Genomic DNA, 21,135 nt, shown 5'->3' on the forward strand with positions numbered 1-21,135 from the left:
GATAATGCTATTGGCACAACCGACGTGCTGAGTATTTCGAAAAATAAGCTGCTCCTACGCCCAGTATCGCTGTTCCGGGTTCTATACTAGACAATGCTCAAGAACTTCGCCGAACCTATCTTGTCGAATAAATAGCTCGGGCAGTTTGTATCTTTCAGACGGATAAAATTATTATCGATGACTGTGGAAGCTCTAACGAGGCTACGGAAAGAATGGGTACGATTGGTAAGTAAAACAAGCAGTGATTTGTTTCCATGCTGTGGATGCTAGAAAATGATTCCGTTTCAGATACGGCACAAGGAAGCACTTCTGCTAGACGCTGCTGTGCTATTTTTCCAAAGCATACACTCAAACACTACGGATAGGTGAATCCACTGGACTCGCATCATCATCTGCGGCAGGCCAGCGAGTTGGAGTTCTGCGGAAGAATTGTGAATTGTGGAAGAGAAAAAGGTTCATCAGATTCTCTGCAAGGAAAAAACTGAAATTCGTGGTCGTTTTCGGCGGGGTTTTTGGTCTGGGGCCTGCGCTGGTAAAATGACGTTAAATTAAATGTGGATAAAGTGGAGCTCCTTTTCGATCATCATGTTAACACAGTCCCTGGGCAAGGGTCTAGAACCGTGCGTACAGAGGAAGCGGTTCTGATTATTTTGGCTGCACTTGGAGAGAAGCTTGACCCAACGAACCATCCGAAGAAGTTTAAACATGTTGATGCTATTCCACAAAGTCAGGATACCGGGACACAGCAGTACGCTTTTATTGAGAAAAGGAAAAACCAGTTCCGGAAGCATCTGTAGTGGCGAATCAATCTGCCTCAGGCGATTTGTTGCGGTTTGAATGAGGTAATCACAATTGTTGCTATTCAACTTGCTCTCGCAGCGTTTTCAGTACTGTTGCGCACTTTTCTTTCAAGCGTTTTATTTTTTTTGCATTTAATTTTTGAGCCATTTGGAGCTAAAATTTTGTCCCGAATGTTATTTTTTGTTTGTTTAATATCTGTTTTATTAATTTTGAAAATAACCATTTAATGTTGTTTTTTTTTTTTTACTTAACAGGCAACGGCATGAATAAGAAATAAAAGGACTGGAGAAAATTTGTACGCCCATCCTGTTTAAAGTGAACTCTCTGCGCCCGGCTAAAGCAATTTGGGAGTACCGAATTTCGGCTAAAGGTAAGTAATTTCAAATTTTTGGACATTTAGCCACAAATTATACATAACTTGATCAAAAAATTTAAAAAAATATCATCTTTCCTTTTATTTCAAATATATCAATTAAAGAAAGTATAAAAACGGAACTAAACAGTTACAATAACTTCAAACTAAATTTACAAGTATTATGAGATATAAAGTTGTTTCTGAAGTCAATTAGGAAACGTCTATTTTGGTTCTTCCTGTTAACTTTTTTTTATCAATTCTGAGCCTAATTTTAAATGATTCTTCATTATTTTGTCTTTGAATAAACGATTTTCAATAACTCCAATCTTAAATCATGTTTAGTTTTATTTTCAATCACCTTTAGACGTCCGAATAAGAAATTTAATTCAAGCTTAGGCAAGCTGGGAGAGTTTTTTAACGGCAATAAGAAGATGGCAAAAAAATTTAACCTTTTGTTTTTTTTTTTTCAGGTTGAGCAGAATGCAGGAACAGAGGAAGCAGAGGACGAACATTAGAAAGCTCGAGCTTTTTCAACAGTTGTACCCGGATTGTCTTCTGCTTGCTTGAGGTAAGTGGATAAAGTTTATTTTTTTATTATTTTTAATTCTCAAGATTAAAAAAATACAAATACACACACATACATATTCCTACTCTTTTACCACAAATACACACAACCTTCCTATTTCTTGATATCTATCTCTAATTTCTAATCTTTTAAACACTGCTCCAATTATCATTTTCCTACTTCCAACATCTAACTTCTAATTTTCTATTTCTCATCTCTCATTCTTAATATCCAATTCACTATACTTTATTTCTAATTTTAAATATTCAATTTGAAATAAATAATTTTTATTTCAAATTTCAGTTTTTTACTCGAATTTAAAATTTTTAATTTCAATTCGTTTATTTTTTTATCACTAATACTACAGGTATGCCTCGATTTTACGTACATTTTACCTCGAGTTTATGCACAGTTTTTTCAAACACAATTAAAACGTTTTTGTTTGAACTGTGCATATTGCAGGTTTATATAAATTAGGCATCGTTCACAAACAAAGCGCTGTCCACATATAACGTGAACTCCTAAGGGGGGAGGGGAGGGCTGGTAGTAAAATGCTCACATTTCAATAATTTTTCGAGAATCCATATGAATGTTTATCCATGGAGGGAGAGGGGGTTATCTGACATCATCCAAATATGTTCGCAAGGTATATAGAAAGCCCCTAATAGGAACTTGTTTGATTTCGAATTGTTTAACAGCTGTGAGCAATTCCATGAAAAATGTCCTAATTTCGATGTATTTTATGAGTGACATTTTTGATCTAAGTGAAAATTTGCACAGATGTTCCAGTGATGTCATTTTGTGCTATTCCTTTTTTTAATCACGACTAATTAGTTCCAAGGGTTTATGTAAAAAAGAGTTGTTTGTTTGATCGGTGTGACATCTTTGACAATGTTGTAAATAATATTCCAACAACAAAAAAATAAGTTCATTTATTTTACAAAGCTTAAAAATCTTGTTTTTTATGAAAACTACAAAAGGTTAGCTAAACATTTATGGTTGCCTGATCATAAGAAACAATACAGATAAAATTTTCTAAAAAGAATGGCAAATTTGAATTTTTCTGGAAGGACAAAATTAATATCTGGAACTTTCTCGGAGACACCGTATCGATCAAATCAATCGTGTCGGTTTTTCAAATATTTTTATCATTAATAGGCACTCGGTCTTGCCAATTTATGAATCAAAGCTCAAGTAAGACAGAAGGGCTGCATTCAATAAAGGTCGGTGTTATTACGAGCACACACACACAATCCATATTCATTTTTTTAAGTAAATCCTTTCAAGCATTTTCCAGATGTTCTGGTTCAGTTCTTGCCATACACGGTCCATTAGCGAACATCTATTGATTACGTAACGGAAATGATTACCTTTCTCGACATTTCAAAAACAACAATGTGTGAAAATTGAGGTATACCTATATTACTAATATAATATTATTACTGTAACAAAAAAAAATACACACACTACAGCCATAACACATACACACTATTACATCATTTCAAAACTTTACTAATATTTGAAAAACTATAAAAAAATGGAGATTCAAAAAAATTTATCTTTTACAATTGATAGTTTTAACTTAACAAAATTAAAATACGAGTCCATTTAGCGTTACCCAGGTTGCACCACGAGGAGGCGGACTCTTTGCAACCCAAAAATTTCTAATTCTTCAATAATTTCTAATTTCAATTCTGAATTACTGAATTCCCAAATCTAAATTCGATTACCAATTTAAAATTTTGAATTTCCTACTACGAATTTTCAATTTCTAATTTCAAATCTATAATTTTCTTATTTCTAATTACTAAATAATGACTAATAATTATAGACTACAAAAACACATTCATACACAAATGCACACATCTTCCATTCCATATTTTTTTTATACACACACTGTACAAAGGGTGTGTGTATAAAAAAAACATTCGCTGCAAACATACACACATACAATAAGAACACACACACACTCTCTTACTGCAAACACACATCTTTCATTTTTTTTTTCGTACACACACTGTTCAAAGGAAGTGTGTATATGAAAAAACACGACAAACATACTCTGGGCACACTGCAAATACACATTTCCATTCTCTCTCTTTTTTTTTTTAACACACACTTTACAAAGGTAGTGTGTATTAAAAAAAATCGCTGAAAACACACATATCTTTCATTCCTTTTTTTTCATGTACACATTCTGCAAAAGGAATGTGTATATGAAAAAAAAAACCATTCGTTACAAATTCACACACACACACTTATGCTCATTTACTACAAATACACACGTACAATCTCTAACTTCTGATTCTAAAAAAATCTTCTTTCTTGATACTTATCTCTAATTCCTAGTCTCCTATACAATTTCACAATTTTCAATTTTAGTTCCCTACGTACAACATATAACTTCCAATTTTGTGATTCCCATCATTTATTTCTAATATCAAATTTACTATTTCAATTTCCAATGTTTTATTTCTAATTTTAAATATTCAATTTCAAATAGCTAATTTCTATTTCAAATTTCAATTTTTTTACTTGAATTTTAATTTCATTTTTTAATTTAAATTAAAAGTATTACATATGAATTACTATTACTAATATTATATTAATACTACAAATTATAAACGCACACATACAACTCAACACAACCACACACACGTACACACAGAGGATAAGAGGATAGGGATAGGATTTATTTTGTCCGTCATTCGTTATCCTTCATCAATAATCCATCCTCCATCCATCCGTCATCCATCCACCACCATTCAATATCCGCACATTTTTCTCCTACACTCCTAGCACTACAAAAAATGTAACATTCAAAATAAATAACAAAACACAAACAATAAAAACTACATAAAACTAATGCAAATGACGAACACAAACATAAAAAAAATTCATAACACTAAGCAGCACACAAAAAACATAAACGTGAACAAAAACCTCATCCTCGCCGCAAATATTCCTCATGCGACGAGTACGTCGCAGCAACCCTGGTTTGTTGAAATTCCTCTGTTTTTTTCTTATTTCACAAACCGGCCAAGTGCTGCGACGTTCACTGTCGTTCACCACCGTAATAGTGATCACCGACTCCTCCTGCAGGGATAGATTTCCATGGGATCTTCGGGGCATTATTGTTGGTCGTGGCGTACCATTCAGTGAAATCAGAGATCCTGCAAGGGCAACTGTTGACCAGTCGCCCATATGCAGCGTAAAATCGATCTCTGGTTTCACTGCAGCGATAATCGTCGGCTGGCTCGATTGTTCCGCGAGATCCGTAAAATTTTGATCTTCTCCGGAACCCTCGACCCGGTCCGCACAACAGCATGCCGAAAATGTCCGCTTCAACTTCCGCCAACATGTCCTGAAGATTCCCATAGCGGAGCGAATGAAAGCAGGTACGTTCCAAACCTATCCCTATCCTCTTATGATGATTATACTTTTTTCTTCAGCCAAGTGAACTGCGATCGAAAATCGTAGATTTGTTTGTTGGTCGCTAGGGTTTTTCTGTTCTGTTGATTGTTGATCGCTATGGGTATATGTACTTCCATAGTTGTAGATATTTTGTTTTATATAGTCGAACGCCTTCGGCAGTGGTTTTCTTCGGCCGGTTTTCTGACGCGGAAACCTGCCGAAGAAACCACTGCCGAAGACGTTCGATACCCTATCTACTTTCACGGACAACCACCATTTAAAATTTGTTCTTTTTCAGGTTGATGTCGAAGAACTGGCCTGGGTCGAAACCGACTGCACGCTCACCGGCCAATCTAGGGAACGTGGAATGAATGAAAAATAATATTTATAAAAACAATTTATTGGTCGTTATTTTATTTTATTCTTGGTGTCCGAACTCCCATGCGCGCTTACAGAAGGGGAATTTTCTCAGAGCCGATGTCTGGTAGCTTTTTCAGTCTCTCTTCCAAATCGTCCGACCGACCAGAGCCTGGGCTAGAAGAAAAAAAACAGCATGAAAGAATATATACAACTATGGAAGTACATATACCCATAGCGATCAACAATCAACAGAATAGAAAAACCCTAGCGACCAACAAACAAATCTACGGTTTTCGATCGCAGTTCACTTGGCTGAAGAAAAAAGTATAATCATCATAAGAGGATAGGGATAGGTTTGGAACGTACCTGCTTTCATTCGCTCCGCTATGGGAATCTTCAGGACATGTTGGCGGAAGTTGAAGCGGACATTTTCGGCATGCTGTTGTGCGGACCGGGTCGAGGGTTCCGGAGAAGATCAAAATTTTACGGATCTCGCGGAACAATCGAGCCAGCCGACGATTATCGCTGCAGTGAAACCAGAGATCGATTTTACGCTGCATATGGGCGACTGGTCAACAGTTGCCCTTGCAGGATCTCTGATTTCACTGAATGGTACGCCACAGCAGCCAACACTGCCCCGAAGATCCCATGGAAATCTATCCCTGCAGGAGGAGTCGGTCATCACTATTACGGTGGTGACCGACAGTGAACGTCGCAGCACTTGGCCGGTTTGTGAAATAAGAAAACAAAGGAATTTCAACAAACCAGGGTTGCTGCGACGTACTCGTCGCATGAGGAATATTTGCGGCGAGAATGAGGTTTTTGTTCACGTTTATGTTTTTTGTGTGTTGCTTAGTGTTATGAATTTTTTTTATGTTTGTGTTCGTCATTTGCATTAGTTTTATGTAGTTTTTATTGTTTGTGTTGTGTTATTTATTTTGAATGTTACAATTTTTTTTGTAGTGCTAAGAGTGTGGAAGAAAATTGTTCGGATAATAAATGGTGGTGGATGGATGACGGATGGATGGAGGATGGATTATTGATGAAGGATAACGAATGACGGACAAAATAAATCCTATCCCTATCCTCTTATCCTCTGTGTGTACGTGTGTGTGGTTGTGTTGAGTTGTATGTGTGCGTTTATAATTTGTAGTATTAATATAATATTAGTAATAGTAATTCATATGTAATACTTTTAATTTAAATTAAAAAATGAAATTAAAATTCAAGTAAAAAAATTGAAATTTGAAATAGAAATTAGCTATTTGAAACTGAATATTTAAAATTAGAAATAAAACATTGGAAATTGAAATAGTGAATTTGATATTAGAAATAAATGATGGGAATCACAAAATTGGAAGTTATATGTTGTACGTAGGGAACTAAAAATTGAAAATTGTGAAATTGTATAGGAGACTAGGAATTAGAGATAAGTATCAAGAAAGAAGATTTTTTTAGAATCAGAAGTTAGAGATTGTACGTGTGTATTTGTAGTAAATGAGCATAAGTGTGTGTGTGTGAATTTGTAACGAATGGTTTTTTTTTTTTCATATACACATTCCTTTTGCAGAATGTGTACATGAAAAAAAAGAAATGAAAGATATGTGTGTTTTCGCGATTTTTTTTAATACACACTACCTTTGTAAAGTGTGTGTTAAAAAAAAGAGAGAGAATGGAAATGTGTATTTGCAGTGTGCCCAGAGTATGTTTGTAGTGTTTTTTTTTCATATACACACTTCCTTTGAACAGTGTGTACGAAAAAAAAGAATTGAAAGATGTGTGTTTGCAGTAAGAGAGAGTGTGTGTGTTCTTATTGTATGTGTGTATGTTTGCAGCGAATGTTTTTTTTATACACACACCCTTTGTACAGTGTGTATAAAAAAAATGGAATGGAAGATGTGTGCATTTGTGTATGAATGTGTTTTTGTAGTCTATAATTATTAGTCATTATTATTTAGTAATTAGAAATAAGAAAATTATAGATTTGAAATTAGAAATTGAAAATTCGTAGTAGGAAATTCAAAATTTAAAATTGGTAATCGAATTTGGAATTTGAAATTTAGTAATTTAGAATCGAAATTAGAAATTATTGAAGAATTAGAAATTTTTGGGTTGCAAAAAGTCCGCCTCCTCGTGGTGCAACCTGGGTAACGCTAAATGGACTCATATTTTAATTTCGTTATGTTAAAAACTCTCAATTGTAAAAGATAGATTTTTTTTTTTAAATCTTCAATCTATTTATAGTTTTTCAAATAAAAGTAGAGTTTTGAAATATTGTAATAGTGTGTATGTGTATTGTGTGAAAGAAATTGTGTGTATGGTGTATAGCTGTAGTGACAAAATTTGGCTAGAGTAATAATATAATATTAGAAATACAGGTATACCTCGATTTTCTACAAAATTATTGTCAAACAAACAATTAATAATTAATTATTCGTGATCCAAAGAAAAAAAATCTAGCACAAAATGACATCTTTAGTCGATAGGTACATCTCTGAAAATTTTCACCCAGGTTAAAAAATGTCACTTATAAAATATATTAAATTTAGTATATTTTTTATAAAATTGCTCTCAGCTTTAAATGATTTAAAATCAAACAATTAGAGGCTATCTATATACCTCGCGGACATATTTGAATGATTTCAGATAACCCCCTTCTCCCTCCATGGATAAACATTCATATAAATTTTCGAAAAATCATATGAAGTGTGGAAATTTTCCTACCTTCCCTCCCGTTTGAACTGAGAATGTGATTGAAAAAACTGTGCATAAAAACGATGTAAAATGTACGTCAAATCGAGGGTGCGTATAATCGAAGTGTACATAAGTGTAGTATAAGTTATAAAAAATAAAATTGAAATTAAAAATATAAATTTTGAAGTTCAAGTGAAAAATTGAAATTCGAAATTGAATATTTAAAATTAGAAATAAAGTATAGTGAATTGGATATTAAGAATGAGAGATGAGAAATAGAAAATTAGAAGTTAGATGTTGGAAGCAGGAAATTGATAATTGCAGAAGTGTATAAGAGATTAGAAATTAAAGATAGATACCAAGAAATAAGAAGTAATGAAAGAAAATGTGCGTATATACAGTAAAAGTGTGTGTGTATATTGTATGTGTGTATGTTTACAGTGAACGTTTTTAATATACACACTCCTTGGTTTGAACTTGTAAAGTTGAAGAATATCTATGTGAAAGAAAGATTTTTTTAAATCTTCAGAAATAATAATAATAAAAAAATGAACTTTGTCCACTTACCTTAAGCAATTAAAAGACAATCTGAGAAAAGTAGATGCAATACACATCCATACTGTACAACAATTGTAGAAGCTCGAGCTTTCCAATGTTCGGTTCCCGCCGCTCCCTGCTTCCTGCTGAACCTGAAAAAAAGGAAAAGGTTAAATTTCTTTTGCCACTTTTTTATTGCCGTTTAAAAACTCTCCCAGCTTTCCTAAGATTGAAATAATTTTCTCATTTGGACGCCTAAAAGTGATTAAAAAATAAACCAAACATTATTTAGGATTGGAATTACTTAATACCGTTTTTTCAATAACAAAATGAGAGAGAATCATTCTAAATTAGACTCAGAAGTGCTAGAAAAGCTCAACAAAAAGAATCAAAATAGATAATGTTTCCTAATTGACTTCAAAATTGGCAAACGATTTTAAATGTCACAATACTTGTATATCGAATTTGAAGTCACTGAAACTGTTTGGTTCTGTTTCTATACTTTTTTCATTGATATGTTTAAAAAAAAGCGAAGATGATATTTTTTGGTTCATATATATTGAAATTAAGAAATGCATAATTTGGGTCTAAATGTCAAAAAAGCTTAAATTACCAACTGACTGGTAATTGTTTAACAAATTTTCTTGACCACAAATTCAATAAGGACATTCCCTAGTATTTACAAAAAAAAATCTTGAAAGCTTACCTTCAGCCACAATTAGGTGAATCAAAATCAAGCAAGTTCACTTCAAGTTGGGCGTATAAATGTTCTCTAGTCCTTTTATTCCTTGTTGGGCCGTTTCCTGGTTAGTGAAAAACAAAACATTAAATGATTATCTTCAAAATTAATAAAACAAATAATAAACTAAGAAAAAATAACATTCGGGAGAGAGTTTTAACTCCAAATGATTCAAAGATTGAGTGCAGAAAATAAAATACTTGGAAAAAATGTGCGCAACACTACTAAAAACGCTGCGAGGGTAAGTTGAATAACAACAATTGTAATTACGTCATTTAAACCGCAATAAATCGTCTGAGGCAGATTCACTCGTCACTACAGATGCTCCGGAACTGGGTTTCACTTTTTATCGTTGAAAGCGTGCTGCTGTATTCCGGTATCCTGACTTTACCGAACAGCATCAAAATGTTTTAACTCCTTCGGACGGTTCGTTGGGTCCAGCTTCTCTGCAAGTGCAGCCAAATTAATTAGAACCGCTTCCTCCGTACGCACGGTTTCGGACGCTTGCTATAATCATCGAAAAGGAGCTCCACTTTATCCACACTTAATTTAACATCATTTTCCAGCACTGGCTCCAGACCAAAAACCCTTCCGAAAACGACCAACGCGTGCTGAAATTTCGATCTTTTTTCTTACAGAGAACCACCTGAACATTCTTTCCACTGTCGGAGATTCCTATTGTAAAAATGAAAAGTATCAATTTGATTGAAGTTAAAACAACTGATCGGTGCTATATGCATTAGAATCTTGAAGCTAAAAGAAAAAAAATCTAACCCTTCTAATACCTTGCCTTGATCGTCCCATTCGGTAAATACTCTAGATCGTTTTGAACCGTAGCATCTACTTGGGAGTGCAGAATCACCGGTTTTCGAGAATTTTAACGTAATTGGGTTTCACGCAGCAAAAATTAGCTTGTTCCAAATCTGAAGAGGTTCAACGCGAAATGACGCAAAGTTTGGCTTGGTTTGCTTTGAAGTTTCCGTGATTTCCGCCGTTTCATGACTGATGGACTAGAGGAAAAAAAAATCACCTTTAGAATCAATGAAAAAAAAACGCTGTGAAAGCTTAAGACTAGAAACCTGAACACCCCAAAAAACTTTTTTCGAAGATTTTCAGCTTAAATTCTTCCATAGAGCAAAAAAAAAATATTCCTATAGCTAAAAATTTTGAACGAAAAATGTCACAAAGTTTATCATAGCTTGCTTTGGTGTATTCAGGATTTTCACTGCTCTACGAGAAAGACGAAAAACGCGAAAAACCCTAGAAACAAATGAAATCCGTCCCGTGGGAAACATATAGGTAAATTATCGACCGTTTTTGTGCAGTTCAGAGCAATAAAAATAAAAACGCACTGATCGCTTCCCAGAGCCGTAATTCAGGCATCAACTGCAACCGAATTGTCTCGAAATACTTTCATTCCGCGAATTCGGAAAGTGCACAACGATTGTTTCAGTATGATAACGGTGCAAATAATAAAAATCTCAATCTCTACAATTTTGCCCGTGGAACATTTTTTTAACACTGATAAAAAAAACGAACAGCAACAATTGTAATTACCTCATTCAAACCGCGACAAATCGTTTGAGGCATATTCACTCGCCATATACAGATGCTTCCGGATTTTTTTTCTCATTAAAAGCGTACTGCTGTATTCCGGTATCCATGACTTCGCTATGCTGATGCTATTCCACCAAAATGTTTAAATTCCTTCGGATGGTTCGTTAGACTGGGGCTTTTTATCGTTTTTAACCGAAAACGTTTTCATAACTACTGCGAATGGTAATTTTGGTTTGAATGAACAAAAAGTTCGATTCTTCGGTTTGAAACAGTTTTTCAACGGTTTTCGTCGTAATTTCTTCCATGCAGCAAACAAACTTATTTCGATAGCGGAAAACTTTGAATAGAATATGTCACCGATTTTCATGGGTTGCTTTGGTGTCTTCATCTTTTTTACGACTCTATGGAAAGAATCATACAGTCAAAAATTTGTTCATCTGGCAGCTCTGCGGCAATGAAATCCGCTCCGCTGTAAAAATATATAGATTGTTTGTTTTGAGCTCTTAGGTTTTGAGAACTAAAATCTAGCGTAAAATGCATTGATAGTTTCTCAAAGCCGTAACTCCCGGAAATTTCAATCAATTCAGAAATAAAACGCAGCAGAATTGTAAGTACACACTTGAAATATTTTCCTTCCGTGGATACAGAAAGTGCATACGCTTTGTTTAAACAGTGACTTTACGCTTTCCTCTTTCAGATGCACATTAACAACATGACACATCCGAACGGTGAAAATAACCAAAACTCAAATCTCTACATGCGCCTACAACAGTCCCAGACCGTACGTGCCAACATGGAACTAATCAAACCTCCGTAAGTGCTGAGACAGAGGGAGGATTTTTGAAGCGCTTCATCAAAAAAATGGGCTGGCTGGACAACTCTAAAGTCCGTCTGCGGATGTCGAGCTGCTATCTGTACGAATCGGTAGCCGATTGCGTTAACTACAACGAATTCTTCACGTACTTCAATATGTCTAATTCCTTCAACACCTGGTTCCTGATAACCGAGCTGCATGTGTGGATGCTGCTGGTACGTGCCATGGCCGAAGGACCGGAGAAGGATGCTGCTGGTCGGTTCATGCGTAACTGCATAGTAGAAACAATGTGGAATGATGTGACAACCCGGGCGAAGCAGCTAGCGGCTGATAACCCGTCGGCTGTACGGCCACAAATTCAACTTCTTTCAGAGCAATTTCAGGCCACGCTGATGGCTTACGACGAGGGCATCAGCAGCGATGACAAGGTGCTGTCGGGTGCCCTGTGGCGGAGGTTCTTCTCCAGTAGATGCGAAGACTACGAGCATCTGGAGCTACTAGTTAAGTACGTGAGGAGACAGGTACGTTGATTGGCTTGTTTTTTCCTTTGCGACTTTATGATTCATGTTTGTTTTAGATGGAAATGCTGGATAAGACAGACCGTTACAATTTTGCAATCAAACCAACAGTGAAGTGGCTGCCGTTGATTGAAAAACCCGGATTGTAGAGGCTGTAAATATAAACGCTGGAGTGAAAGGTGAACCTTTTGTTTATGCTATAGAATTTTCGAAATTTAAAGATTCAACTGATCATTTGATAGTGTTGGCAAATCGAACCTTACCCTTTGCTTTCTCAAAAAGTCGAAACTCCAGTTCGCGATCAACACTGAAGTAGGATCGTAGCGCTAGCTGTTTGAGCAGTCAAATGTTTGTAATTTAGGTTACATGGAGTTTTTATATGTTCTAAAACAACATCAAATTAGCTACACAAATTGTAGGTACCAAATTCTCTCAGCACATCTTTCATAAACCTTTGAAGCTTTTAAGAGCAAAGGCTAATTCTTTGCATGAAAATTATACTTTGCTTTTTAATTTTTTTTTTGAATATTTCTTTAATTTTTTTCGCCATTGAAAGATACCTGGTAGCGCTAGCAGTAGGTTGAATGGTATTTCTCTTCCTCGCCAGCTATTGGCCCTGACGACTCTGTTGATATTGGTTTGTTTTTGCTTGCGAAAGTGAAGGAGAAATATTTTTGCTTTTGTTTTCACTCATAAATTGATAATTGCTTATAAGAACTCGCGTAGGTGCGAACAGCCTTAAAAATCTTGTACTTGTGTCAGGGCCAATGAAATGGAAAAAAATCATGCAAACACCAAAGCAAGCCATGAGACATTTTGTGAAATTACGTGTTTGAAGTTTTCCGCTATCGCAAAAAGTTTTTTTTTTTTGTTGCTTGCCTAAAATGCGGAAATAACGACGAAAACCGTTAAAGGACGTTTATAGATGCGAAGACTACGGGCATCTGAAAGTGTTACAATTTTGCAATCAAACCAACAGTGAAGTAAGTGCTGTTGATTGAAAATCCCGGAGTGTAGAGCTTGTGAATGAAATTGCTGGCGTGAATAGACGAAACCGTCGTTTAAACTACAGAACTTACGATATTTAAGGACGATAATAGGTTCATTATTCATCCAATCATTTGAGTGGTGCCATTCGAACCTGATACTTGCATTTTATAAAAAAAAATGAAATAATTCGTGATCGACATTGAACCAGGATAGTAGCGCTAGTAGTTTTAGCAGTGAACCGAATATCTAGGTTATATGGCGTTTCGAAGTTTAATTTTCTGCTGCCCCAAAGTGCAAAATGTTTGGAACCTAGTAATTTGACAATATCATGGTATGTGGTTAGTAAATTCTGAATATATTTTTTTTATTCTTTGTCAGTTATGAAACGGCAGAAATCATGAAGACACCAAAGCAAGCCATGAGTAATTTAGTGAATTTTCGTGTTTGAAGTTCTCCGCTATCGGAATAAGTTTTTTCCTGCATGAAAGAAATTACGGTGAAATCCTTGAAAAACGGTTTCGAAATTTGAACTGAAGAACCGATGTTTTGCCCACTCAAACCATAATCACCATGAACAGTAGTTATCAAAACGTTTTCGGACAAAAGTCGTCGTCTGTGCCCTATAAAAAGTTATCTGCGAAGGAAAGCTTTGAGCGCAGAACTAAGCTAGAAAGCGAAGACAGAACAGTCCGCTGGAACGAGCAAAAGGGAGTTTGAACAAGTAAAACAGTGAAAGGATAATGCTATTGGCACAACCGACGTGCTGAGAATTTCGAAAAATAAGCTGCTCCTACGCCCAGTATCGCTGTTCCGGGTTCTATACTAGACAATGCTCAAGAACTTCGCCGAACCTATCTTGTCGAATAAATAGCTCGGGCAGTTTGTATCTTTCAGACGGATAAAATTATTATTATCGATGACTGTGGAAGCTCTAACGAGGCTACGGACAGAATGGGTACGATTGGTAAGTAAAACAAGCAGTGATTTATTTCCATGCTGTGGATGCTAGAAAATGATTCCGTTTCAGATACGGCACAAGGAAGCACTTCTGCTAGACGCTGCTGTGTACAATAGACTCGAATTCTGCAATATCTTGAATGCCCGCAATATCCACGCAAATCTATTTTTCCAATGCATACACTCAAACACTACGGATAGGTGAATCCACAGGACTCGCATCATCATCTGCGGCAGGCCAGCGAGTTGGAGTTCTGCGGAAGAATTGTGAATTGTGGAAGAGAAAAAGGTTCATCAGATTCTCTGCAAGGAAAAAACTGAAATTCGTGGTCGTTTTCGGTGGGGTTTTTGGTCTGGGGCCTGCGCTGGTAAAATGACGTTAAATTAAATGTGGATAAAGTGGAGCTCCTTTTCGATCATTATGTTAACACAGTCCCTGGGCAAGGGTCTAGAACCGTGCGTACAGAGGAAGCGGTTCTGATTATTTTGGCTGCACTTGGAGAGAAGCTTGACCCAACGAACCATCCGAAGAAGTTTAAACATGTTGATGCTATTCCACAAAGTCAGGATACCGGGATACAGCAGTACGCTTTTATTGAGAAAAAGGAAAACCAGTTCCGGAAGCATCTGTAGTGGCGAATCAATCTGCCTCAGGCGATTTGTTGCGGTTTGAATGAGGTAATCACAATTGTTGCTATTCAACTTGCTCTCGCAGCGTTTTCAGTACTGTTGCGCACTTTTGTTTCAAGCGTTTTATTTTTTTTTTGCATTTAATTTTTGAGCCATTTGGAGCTAAAATTTTGTCCCGAATGTTATTTTTTGTTTGTTTAATATCTGTTTTATTAATTTTGAAAATAACCATTTAATGTTGTTTTTTTTTTACTCAACAGGCAACGGCATGAATAAGAAATAAAAGGACTGGAGAAAATTTGTACGCCCATCCTGTTTGAAGTGAACTCACTGCGCCCGGCTAAAGCAATTTGGGAGTACCGAATTTCGGCTAAAGGTAAGTAATTTCAAATTTTTGGACATTCAGCCACAAATTATACATAACTTGATCAAAAAATTTAAAAAAATATCATCTTTCCTTTTTTTTTAAATATATCAATTGAAAAAAGTATAAAAACAGAACTAAACAGTTTCAATAACTTTAAACTGAATTTACAAGTATTGTGAGATATAAAGTTGTTTCTGAAGTCAATTGGGAAACGTCTATTTTGGTTCTTCCTGTTAACTTTTTTTTATCAATTCTGAGCCTAATTTTAAATGATTCTTCATTATTTTGTCTTTGAATAAACGATTTTCAATAACTCCAATCTTAAATCATGTTTAGTTTTATTTTCAATCACCTTTAGACGTCCGAATAAGAAATTTAATTCAAGCTTAGGCAAGCTGGGAGAGCTTTTTAACGGCAATAAGAAGATGGCAAAAAAATTTAACCTTCTGTTTTTTTTAGGTTGAGCAGAATGCAGGAACAGAGGAAGCAGAGGACGAACATTAGAAAGCTCGAGCTTCTTCAACAGTTGTACCCGGATTGTCTTTTGCTTGCTTGAGGTAAGTGGATAAAGTTTATTTTTTTATTATTTTCAATTCTCAAGATTAAAAAAATACAAATACACACACATACATATTCCTACTCTTTTACCACAAATACACACAACCTTCCTATTTCTTGATATCTATCTCTAATTTCTAATCTTTTAAACACTGTTCCAATTATCATTTTACTACTTCCAACATCTAACTTCTAATTTTCTATTTCTCATCTTTCATTCTTAATATCCAATTCACTATACTTTATTTGTAATTTTAAATATTCAATTTGAAATAAATAATTTTTATTTCAAATTTCAGTTTTTTACTCGAATTTTAAATTTTTAATTTCAATTCGTTTATTTTTTTATCACTAATACTACAGGTATGCCTCGATTTTACGTACATTTTACCTCGAGTTTATGCACAGTTTTTTCAAACACAATTAAAACGTTTTTGTTTGAACTGTGCATATTGCAGGTTTATATAAATTAGGCATCGTTCACAAACAAAGCGCTGTCCACATATAACGTGAACTCTTAAGGGGGAAGGGGAGGGCTGGTAGTAAAATGCTCACATTTCAATATTTTTTCGAGAATCCATATGAATGTCTATCCATGGGGGGAGAGGGGGTTATCTGACATCATCCAAATATGTTCGCAAGGTATGTAGAAAGCCCCTAATAGGAACTTGTTTCATTTCGAATTGTTTAACAGCTGTGAGCAATTCCATGAAAAATGTCCTAATTTCGATGTATTTTATGAGTGACATTTTTGATCTAAGTGAAAATTTGCACAGATGTTCCAGTGATGTCATTTTGTGCTATTCCTTTTTTTTAATCACGACTAATTAGTTCCAAGGGTTTATGTAAAAAAGAGTTGTTTGTTTGATCGGTGTGACATCTTTGACAATGTTGTAAATAATATTCCAACAACAAAAAAATAAGTTTATTTATTTTACAAAGCTTAAAAATCTTGTTTTTTATGAAAACTACAAAAGGTTAGCTAAACATTTATGGTTGCCTGATCATAAGAAACAATACAGATAAAATTTTCTAAAAAGAATGGCAAATTTAAATTTTTCTGGAAGGACAAAATTAATATCTGGAACTTTCTCGGAGACACCGTATCGATCAAATCAATCGTGTCGGTTTTTCAAATATTTTTATCATTAATAGGCACTCGGTCTTGCCAATTTATGAATCAAAGCTCAAGTAAGACAGAAGGGCTGCATTCAATAAAGGTCGGTGTTATTACGAGCACACACACACAATCCATATTCATTTTTTCGAGTAAATCCTTTCAAGCATTTTCCAGATGTTCTGGTTCAGTTCTTGCCATACACGGTCCATTAGCGAACGTCTATTGATTACGTAACGGAAATGATTACCTTTCTCGACATTTCAAAAACAACAATGTGTGAAAATTGGGGTATACCTATATTACTAATATAACATTATTACTGTAATAAAAAAAAATAATACACACACTACAGCCATAACACATACACACTATTACATCATTTCGAAACTCTACTTATATTTGAAAAACTATAAAAAAATGGAGATTCAAAAAAATCTATCTTTTACAATTGATAGTTTTAACTGAACAAAATTAAAATACGAGTCCATTTAGCGTTACCCAGGTTGCACCACGAGGAGGCGGACTCTTTGCAACCCAAAAATTTCTAATTCTTCAATAATTTCTAATTTCAATTCTAAATTACTGAATTCCCAAATCTAAATTCGATTACCAATTTAAAATTTTGAATTTCCTACTACGAATTTTCAATTTCTAATTTCAAATCTATAATTTTCTTATTTCTAATTACTAAATAATGACTAATAATTATAGACTACAAAAACACATTCATACACAAATGCACACATCTTCCATTCCATATTTTTTTTATACACACACTGTACAAAGGGGGTGTGTGTATAAAAAAAACATTCGCTGCAAACATACACACATACAATAAGAACACACACACTCTCTTACTGCAAACACACATCTTTCAATTCTTTTTTTTTCGTACACACACTGTTCAAAGGAAGTGTGTATATGAAAAAAAACACTACAAATATACTCTGGGCACACTGCAAATACACATTTCCATTCTCTCTCTTTTTTTTAACACACACTTTACAAAGGTAGTGTGTATTAAAAAAATCGCTGAAAACACACATATCTTTCATTCCTTTTTTTTCATGTACACATTCTGCAAAAGGAATGTGTATATGAAAAAAAAAGCCATTCGTTACAAATTCACACACACCTATGCTCATTTACTACAAATACACACGTACAATCTCTAACCTCAGATTCTAAAAAAATCTTCTTTCTTGATACTTATCTCTAATTCCTAGTCTCCTATACAATTTCACAATTTTCAATTTTTAGTTCCCTACGTGTACAACATATAACTTCCAATTTTGTGATTCCCATAATTTATTTCTAATATCAAATTCACTATTTCAATTTCCAATGTTTTATTTCTAATTTTAAATTTCATTTTTTCAATTTAAATTAAAATTTTTATATATTAAATATTATTACTAATATTATATTAATACTACAAATTATAAACGCACACACACAACTCAACACAACCACACACACGTACACACAGAGGATAAGAGGATAGGGATAGGATTTATTTTGTCCGTCATTCGTTATCCTTCATCAATAATCCATCCTCCATCCATCCGTCATCCATCCACCACCATTTATTATCCGCACAATTTTCTTCCACACTCTTAGCACTACAAAAAAAATTGTAACATTCAAAATAAATAACACAACACAAACAATAAAAACTACATAAAACTAATGCAAATGACGAACACAAACATAAAAAAAATTCATAACACTAAGCAACACACAGAAAACATAAACGTGAACAAAAACCTCATTCTCGCCGCAAATATTCCTCATGCGACGAGTACGTCGCAGCAACCCTGGTTTGTTGAAATTCCTTTGTTTTCTTATTTCACAAACCGGCCAAGTGCTGCGACGTTCACTGTCGGTCACCACCGTAATAGTGATCACCGACTCCTCCTGCAGGGATAGATTTCCATGGGATCTTCGGGGCAGTGTTGGCTGATGTGGCGTACCATTCAGTGAAATCAGAGATCCTGCAAGGGCAACTGTTGACCAGTCGCCCATATGCAGCGTAAAATCGATCTCTGGTTTCACTGCAGCGATAATCGTCGGCTGGCTCGATTGTTCCGCGAGATCCGTAAAATTTTGATCTTCTCCGGAACCCTCGACCCGGTCCGCACAACAGCATGCCGAAAATGTCCGCTTCAACTTCCGCCAACATGTCCTGAAGATTCCCATAGCGGAGCGAATGAAAGCAGGTACGTTCCAAACCTATCCCTATCCTCTTATGATGATTATACTTTTTTCTTCAGCCAAGTGAACTGCGATCGAAAATCGTAGATTTGTTTGTTGGTCGCTAGGGTTTTTCTGTTCTGTTGATTGTTGATCGCTATGGGTATATGTACTTCCATAGTTGTATATATTCTTTCATGCTGTTTTTTTTTCTTCTAGCCCAGGCTCTGGTCGGTCGGACGATTTGGAAGAGAGACTGAAAAAGCTACCAGACATCGGCTCTGAGAAAATTTCCCTTCTGTAAGCGCGCATGGGAGTTCGGACACCAAGAATAAAATAAAATAACGACCAATAAATTGTTTTTATAAATATTATTTTTCATTCATTCCACGTTCCCTAGATTGGCCGGTGAGCGCGTGCAGTCGGTTCCGACCCAGTCCACACAGGATCTGCACTTATTAAAATCGCCTAGTAGACCTTTGCAAACTCGGCTGGCGCTACTATCCACAGAAACTGCCAGAGCATATCCCGCTGCGACTGGAACTAATCAAACCTCCGTAAGTGCTGAGACAGAGGGAGGATTTTTGAAGCGCTTCATCAAAAAAATGGGCTGGCTGGACAACTCTAAAGTCCGTCTGCGGATGTCGAGCTGCTATCTGTACGAATCGGTAGCCGATTGCGTTAACTACAACGAATTCTTCACGTACTTCAATATGCCTAATTCCTTCAACACCTGGTTCCTGATAACCGAGCTGCATGTGTGGATGCTGCTGGTACGTGCCATGGCCGAAGGACCGGAGAAGGATGCTGCTGGTCGGTTCATGCGTAACTGCATAGTAGAAACAATGTGGAATGATGTGACAACCCGGGTGAAGCAGCTAGCGGCTGATAACCCGTCGGCTGTACGGCCACAAATTCAACTTCTTTCAGAGCAATTTCAGGCCACGCTGATGGCTTACGACGAGGGCATCAGCAGCGATGACAAGGTGCTGTCGGGTGCCCTGTGGCGGAGGTTCTTCTCCAGTAGATGCGAAGACTACGAGCATCTGGAGCTACTAGTTAAGTACGTGAGGAGACAGGTACGTTGATTGGCTTGTGTTTTCCTTTGCGACTTTATGATTCATGTTTGTTTTAGATGGAAATGCTGGATAAGACAGACCGTTACAATTTTGCAATCAAACCAACAGTGAAGTGGCTGCCGTTGATTGAAAAACCCGGATTGTAGAGGCTGTAAATATAAACGCTGGAGTGAAAGGTGAACCTTTTGTTTATGCTATAGAATTTTCGAAATTTAAAGATTCAACTGATCATTTGATAGTGTTGGCAAATCGAACCTTACCCTTTGCTTTCTCAAAAAGTCGAAACTCCAGTTCGCGATCAACACTGAAGTAGGATCGTAGCGCTAGCTGTTTGAGCAGTCAAATGTTAGTAATTTAGGTTACATGGAGTTTTTATATGTTCGAAAACAACTTCAAATTAGCTACACAAATTGTAGGTACCAAATTTATTTTTGGATGATATTTACTTTTCTCGTTCAGCATGTTAGAGAAAACGGACGTTTTCTTTCGGGGGGTAACGGATTTTTGTCGCGTTTCTTAATCGTTAAAACAATCAAGGAATCGATTCAAACCGTGCGAAGATTGTTTTGAATAGATCTCGTTGTATTGTATATCCGTTGTCGAAGGATTTCGACTAGTACGTTAGATTTTTCAGCACATCTTTCATAAACCTTTGAAGCTTTTAAGAGCAAAGGCTAATTCTTCGCATGAAAATTATACTTTGCTTTTTAATTTTTTTTTTTGAATATTTCTTTAATTTTTTTCGCCATTGAAAGAAGATACCTGGTAGCGCTAGCAGTAGGTTGAATGGTATTTCTCTTCCTCGCCAGCTATTGGCCCTGACGACTCTGTTGATATTGGTTTGGTTTTTGCTTGCGAAAGTGAAGGAGGGAAATATTTTTGCTTTT

At 35.6% G+C, this 21,135-nt stretch overlaps 2 protein-coding genes and 2 long non-coding RNA genes across 6 annotated transcripts; 3 read left to right on the forward strand and 1 right to left on the reverse strand.

The window, feature by feature from the left end:
- The first annotated feature begins 809 nt into the window (after positions 1-809).
- LOC129722099 (uncharacterized) lies at positions 810-5,504 on the forward strand. Its single transcript, XR_008727555.1, has 4 exons — positions 810-842; positions 1,056-1,171; positions 1,627-1,724; positions 5,434-5,504. It is a non-coding gene; the product is annotated as an uncharacterized LOC129722099 (long non-coding RNA).
- LOC129722100 (uncharacterized) lies at positions 5,245-11,371 on the reverse strand. Of its 2 annotated transcripts, none has more exons than XR_008727556.1 (6): positions 11,023-11,371; positions 10,251-10,475; positions 9,736-10,140; positions 9,433-9,529; positions 8,757-8,878; positions 5,245-5,669 (listed from the first exon to the last, which is right to left on the reverse strand). It is a non-coding gene; the product is annotated as an uncharacterized LOC129722100 (long non-coding RNA). The 2 variants fall into 2 exon arrangements; XR_008727557.1 differs by lacking the exon at positions 11,023-11,371 and adding an exon at positions 10,545-10,758.
- On the forward strand, positions 11,010-12,532 carry LOC129722096 (ubiquinol-cytochrome-c reductase complex assembly factor 1-like). Its single transcript, XM_055675334.1, has 3 exons — positions 11,010-11,629; positions 11,720-12,357; positions 12,414-12,532. The coding sequence occupies exons 2-3, from the start codon at positions 11,884-11,886 to the stop codon at positions 12,501-12,503; spliced, it is 564 nt and encodes a 187-aa protein (XP_055531309.1). The 5' UTR covers positions 11,010-11,629; positions 11,720-11,883; the 3' UTR covers positions 12,504-12,532.
- A 539-nt stretch (positions 12,533-13,071) lies between these two features.
- LOC129722092 (ubiquinol-cytochrome-c reductase complex assembly factor 1-like) lies at positions 13,072-20,423 on the forward strand. 2 transcript variants are annotated; one of them, XR_008727549.1, is made up of 5 exons: positions 13,072-14,308; positions 14,372-14,979; positions 15,192-15,307; positions 15,758-15,855; positions 19,389-19,448. XR_008727549.1 is itself a non-coding variant. In XM_055675326.1 (4 exons), exons 1-4 carry the CDS (start codon positions 19,002-19,004, stop codon positions 20,392-20,394), a joined length of 1,044 nt encoding a protein of 347 aa, XP_055531301.1. In that variant the 5' UTR covers positions 18,949-19,001; the 3' UTR covers positions 20,395-20,423. The 2 variants fall into 2 exon arrangements, 1 of the variants encoding a protein (XP_055531301.1); XM_055675326.1 differs by lacking the exons at positions 13,072-14,308; positions 14,372-14,979; positions 15,192-15,307; positions 15,758-15,855 and adding exons at positions 18,949-19,195; positions 19,570-20,248; positions 20,305-20,423 and having other exon boundaries at positions 19,389-19,469.
- The last annotated feature ends 712 nt before the right edge of the window (positions 20,424-21,135 follow it).

This window comes from Wyeomyia smithii, chromosome 2 (genome assembly GCF_029784165.1).
Source record: "Wyeomyia smithii strain HCP4-BCI-WySm-NY-G18 chromosome 2, ASM2978416v1, whole genome shotgun sequence".
NCBI lineage: Eukaryota > Metazoa > Arthropoda > Insecta > Diptera > Culicidae > Wyeomyia > Wyeomyia smithii.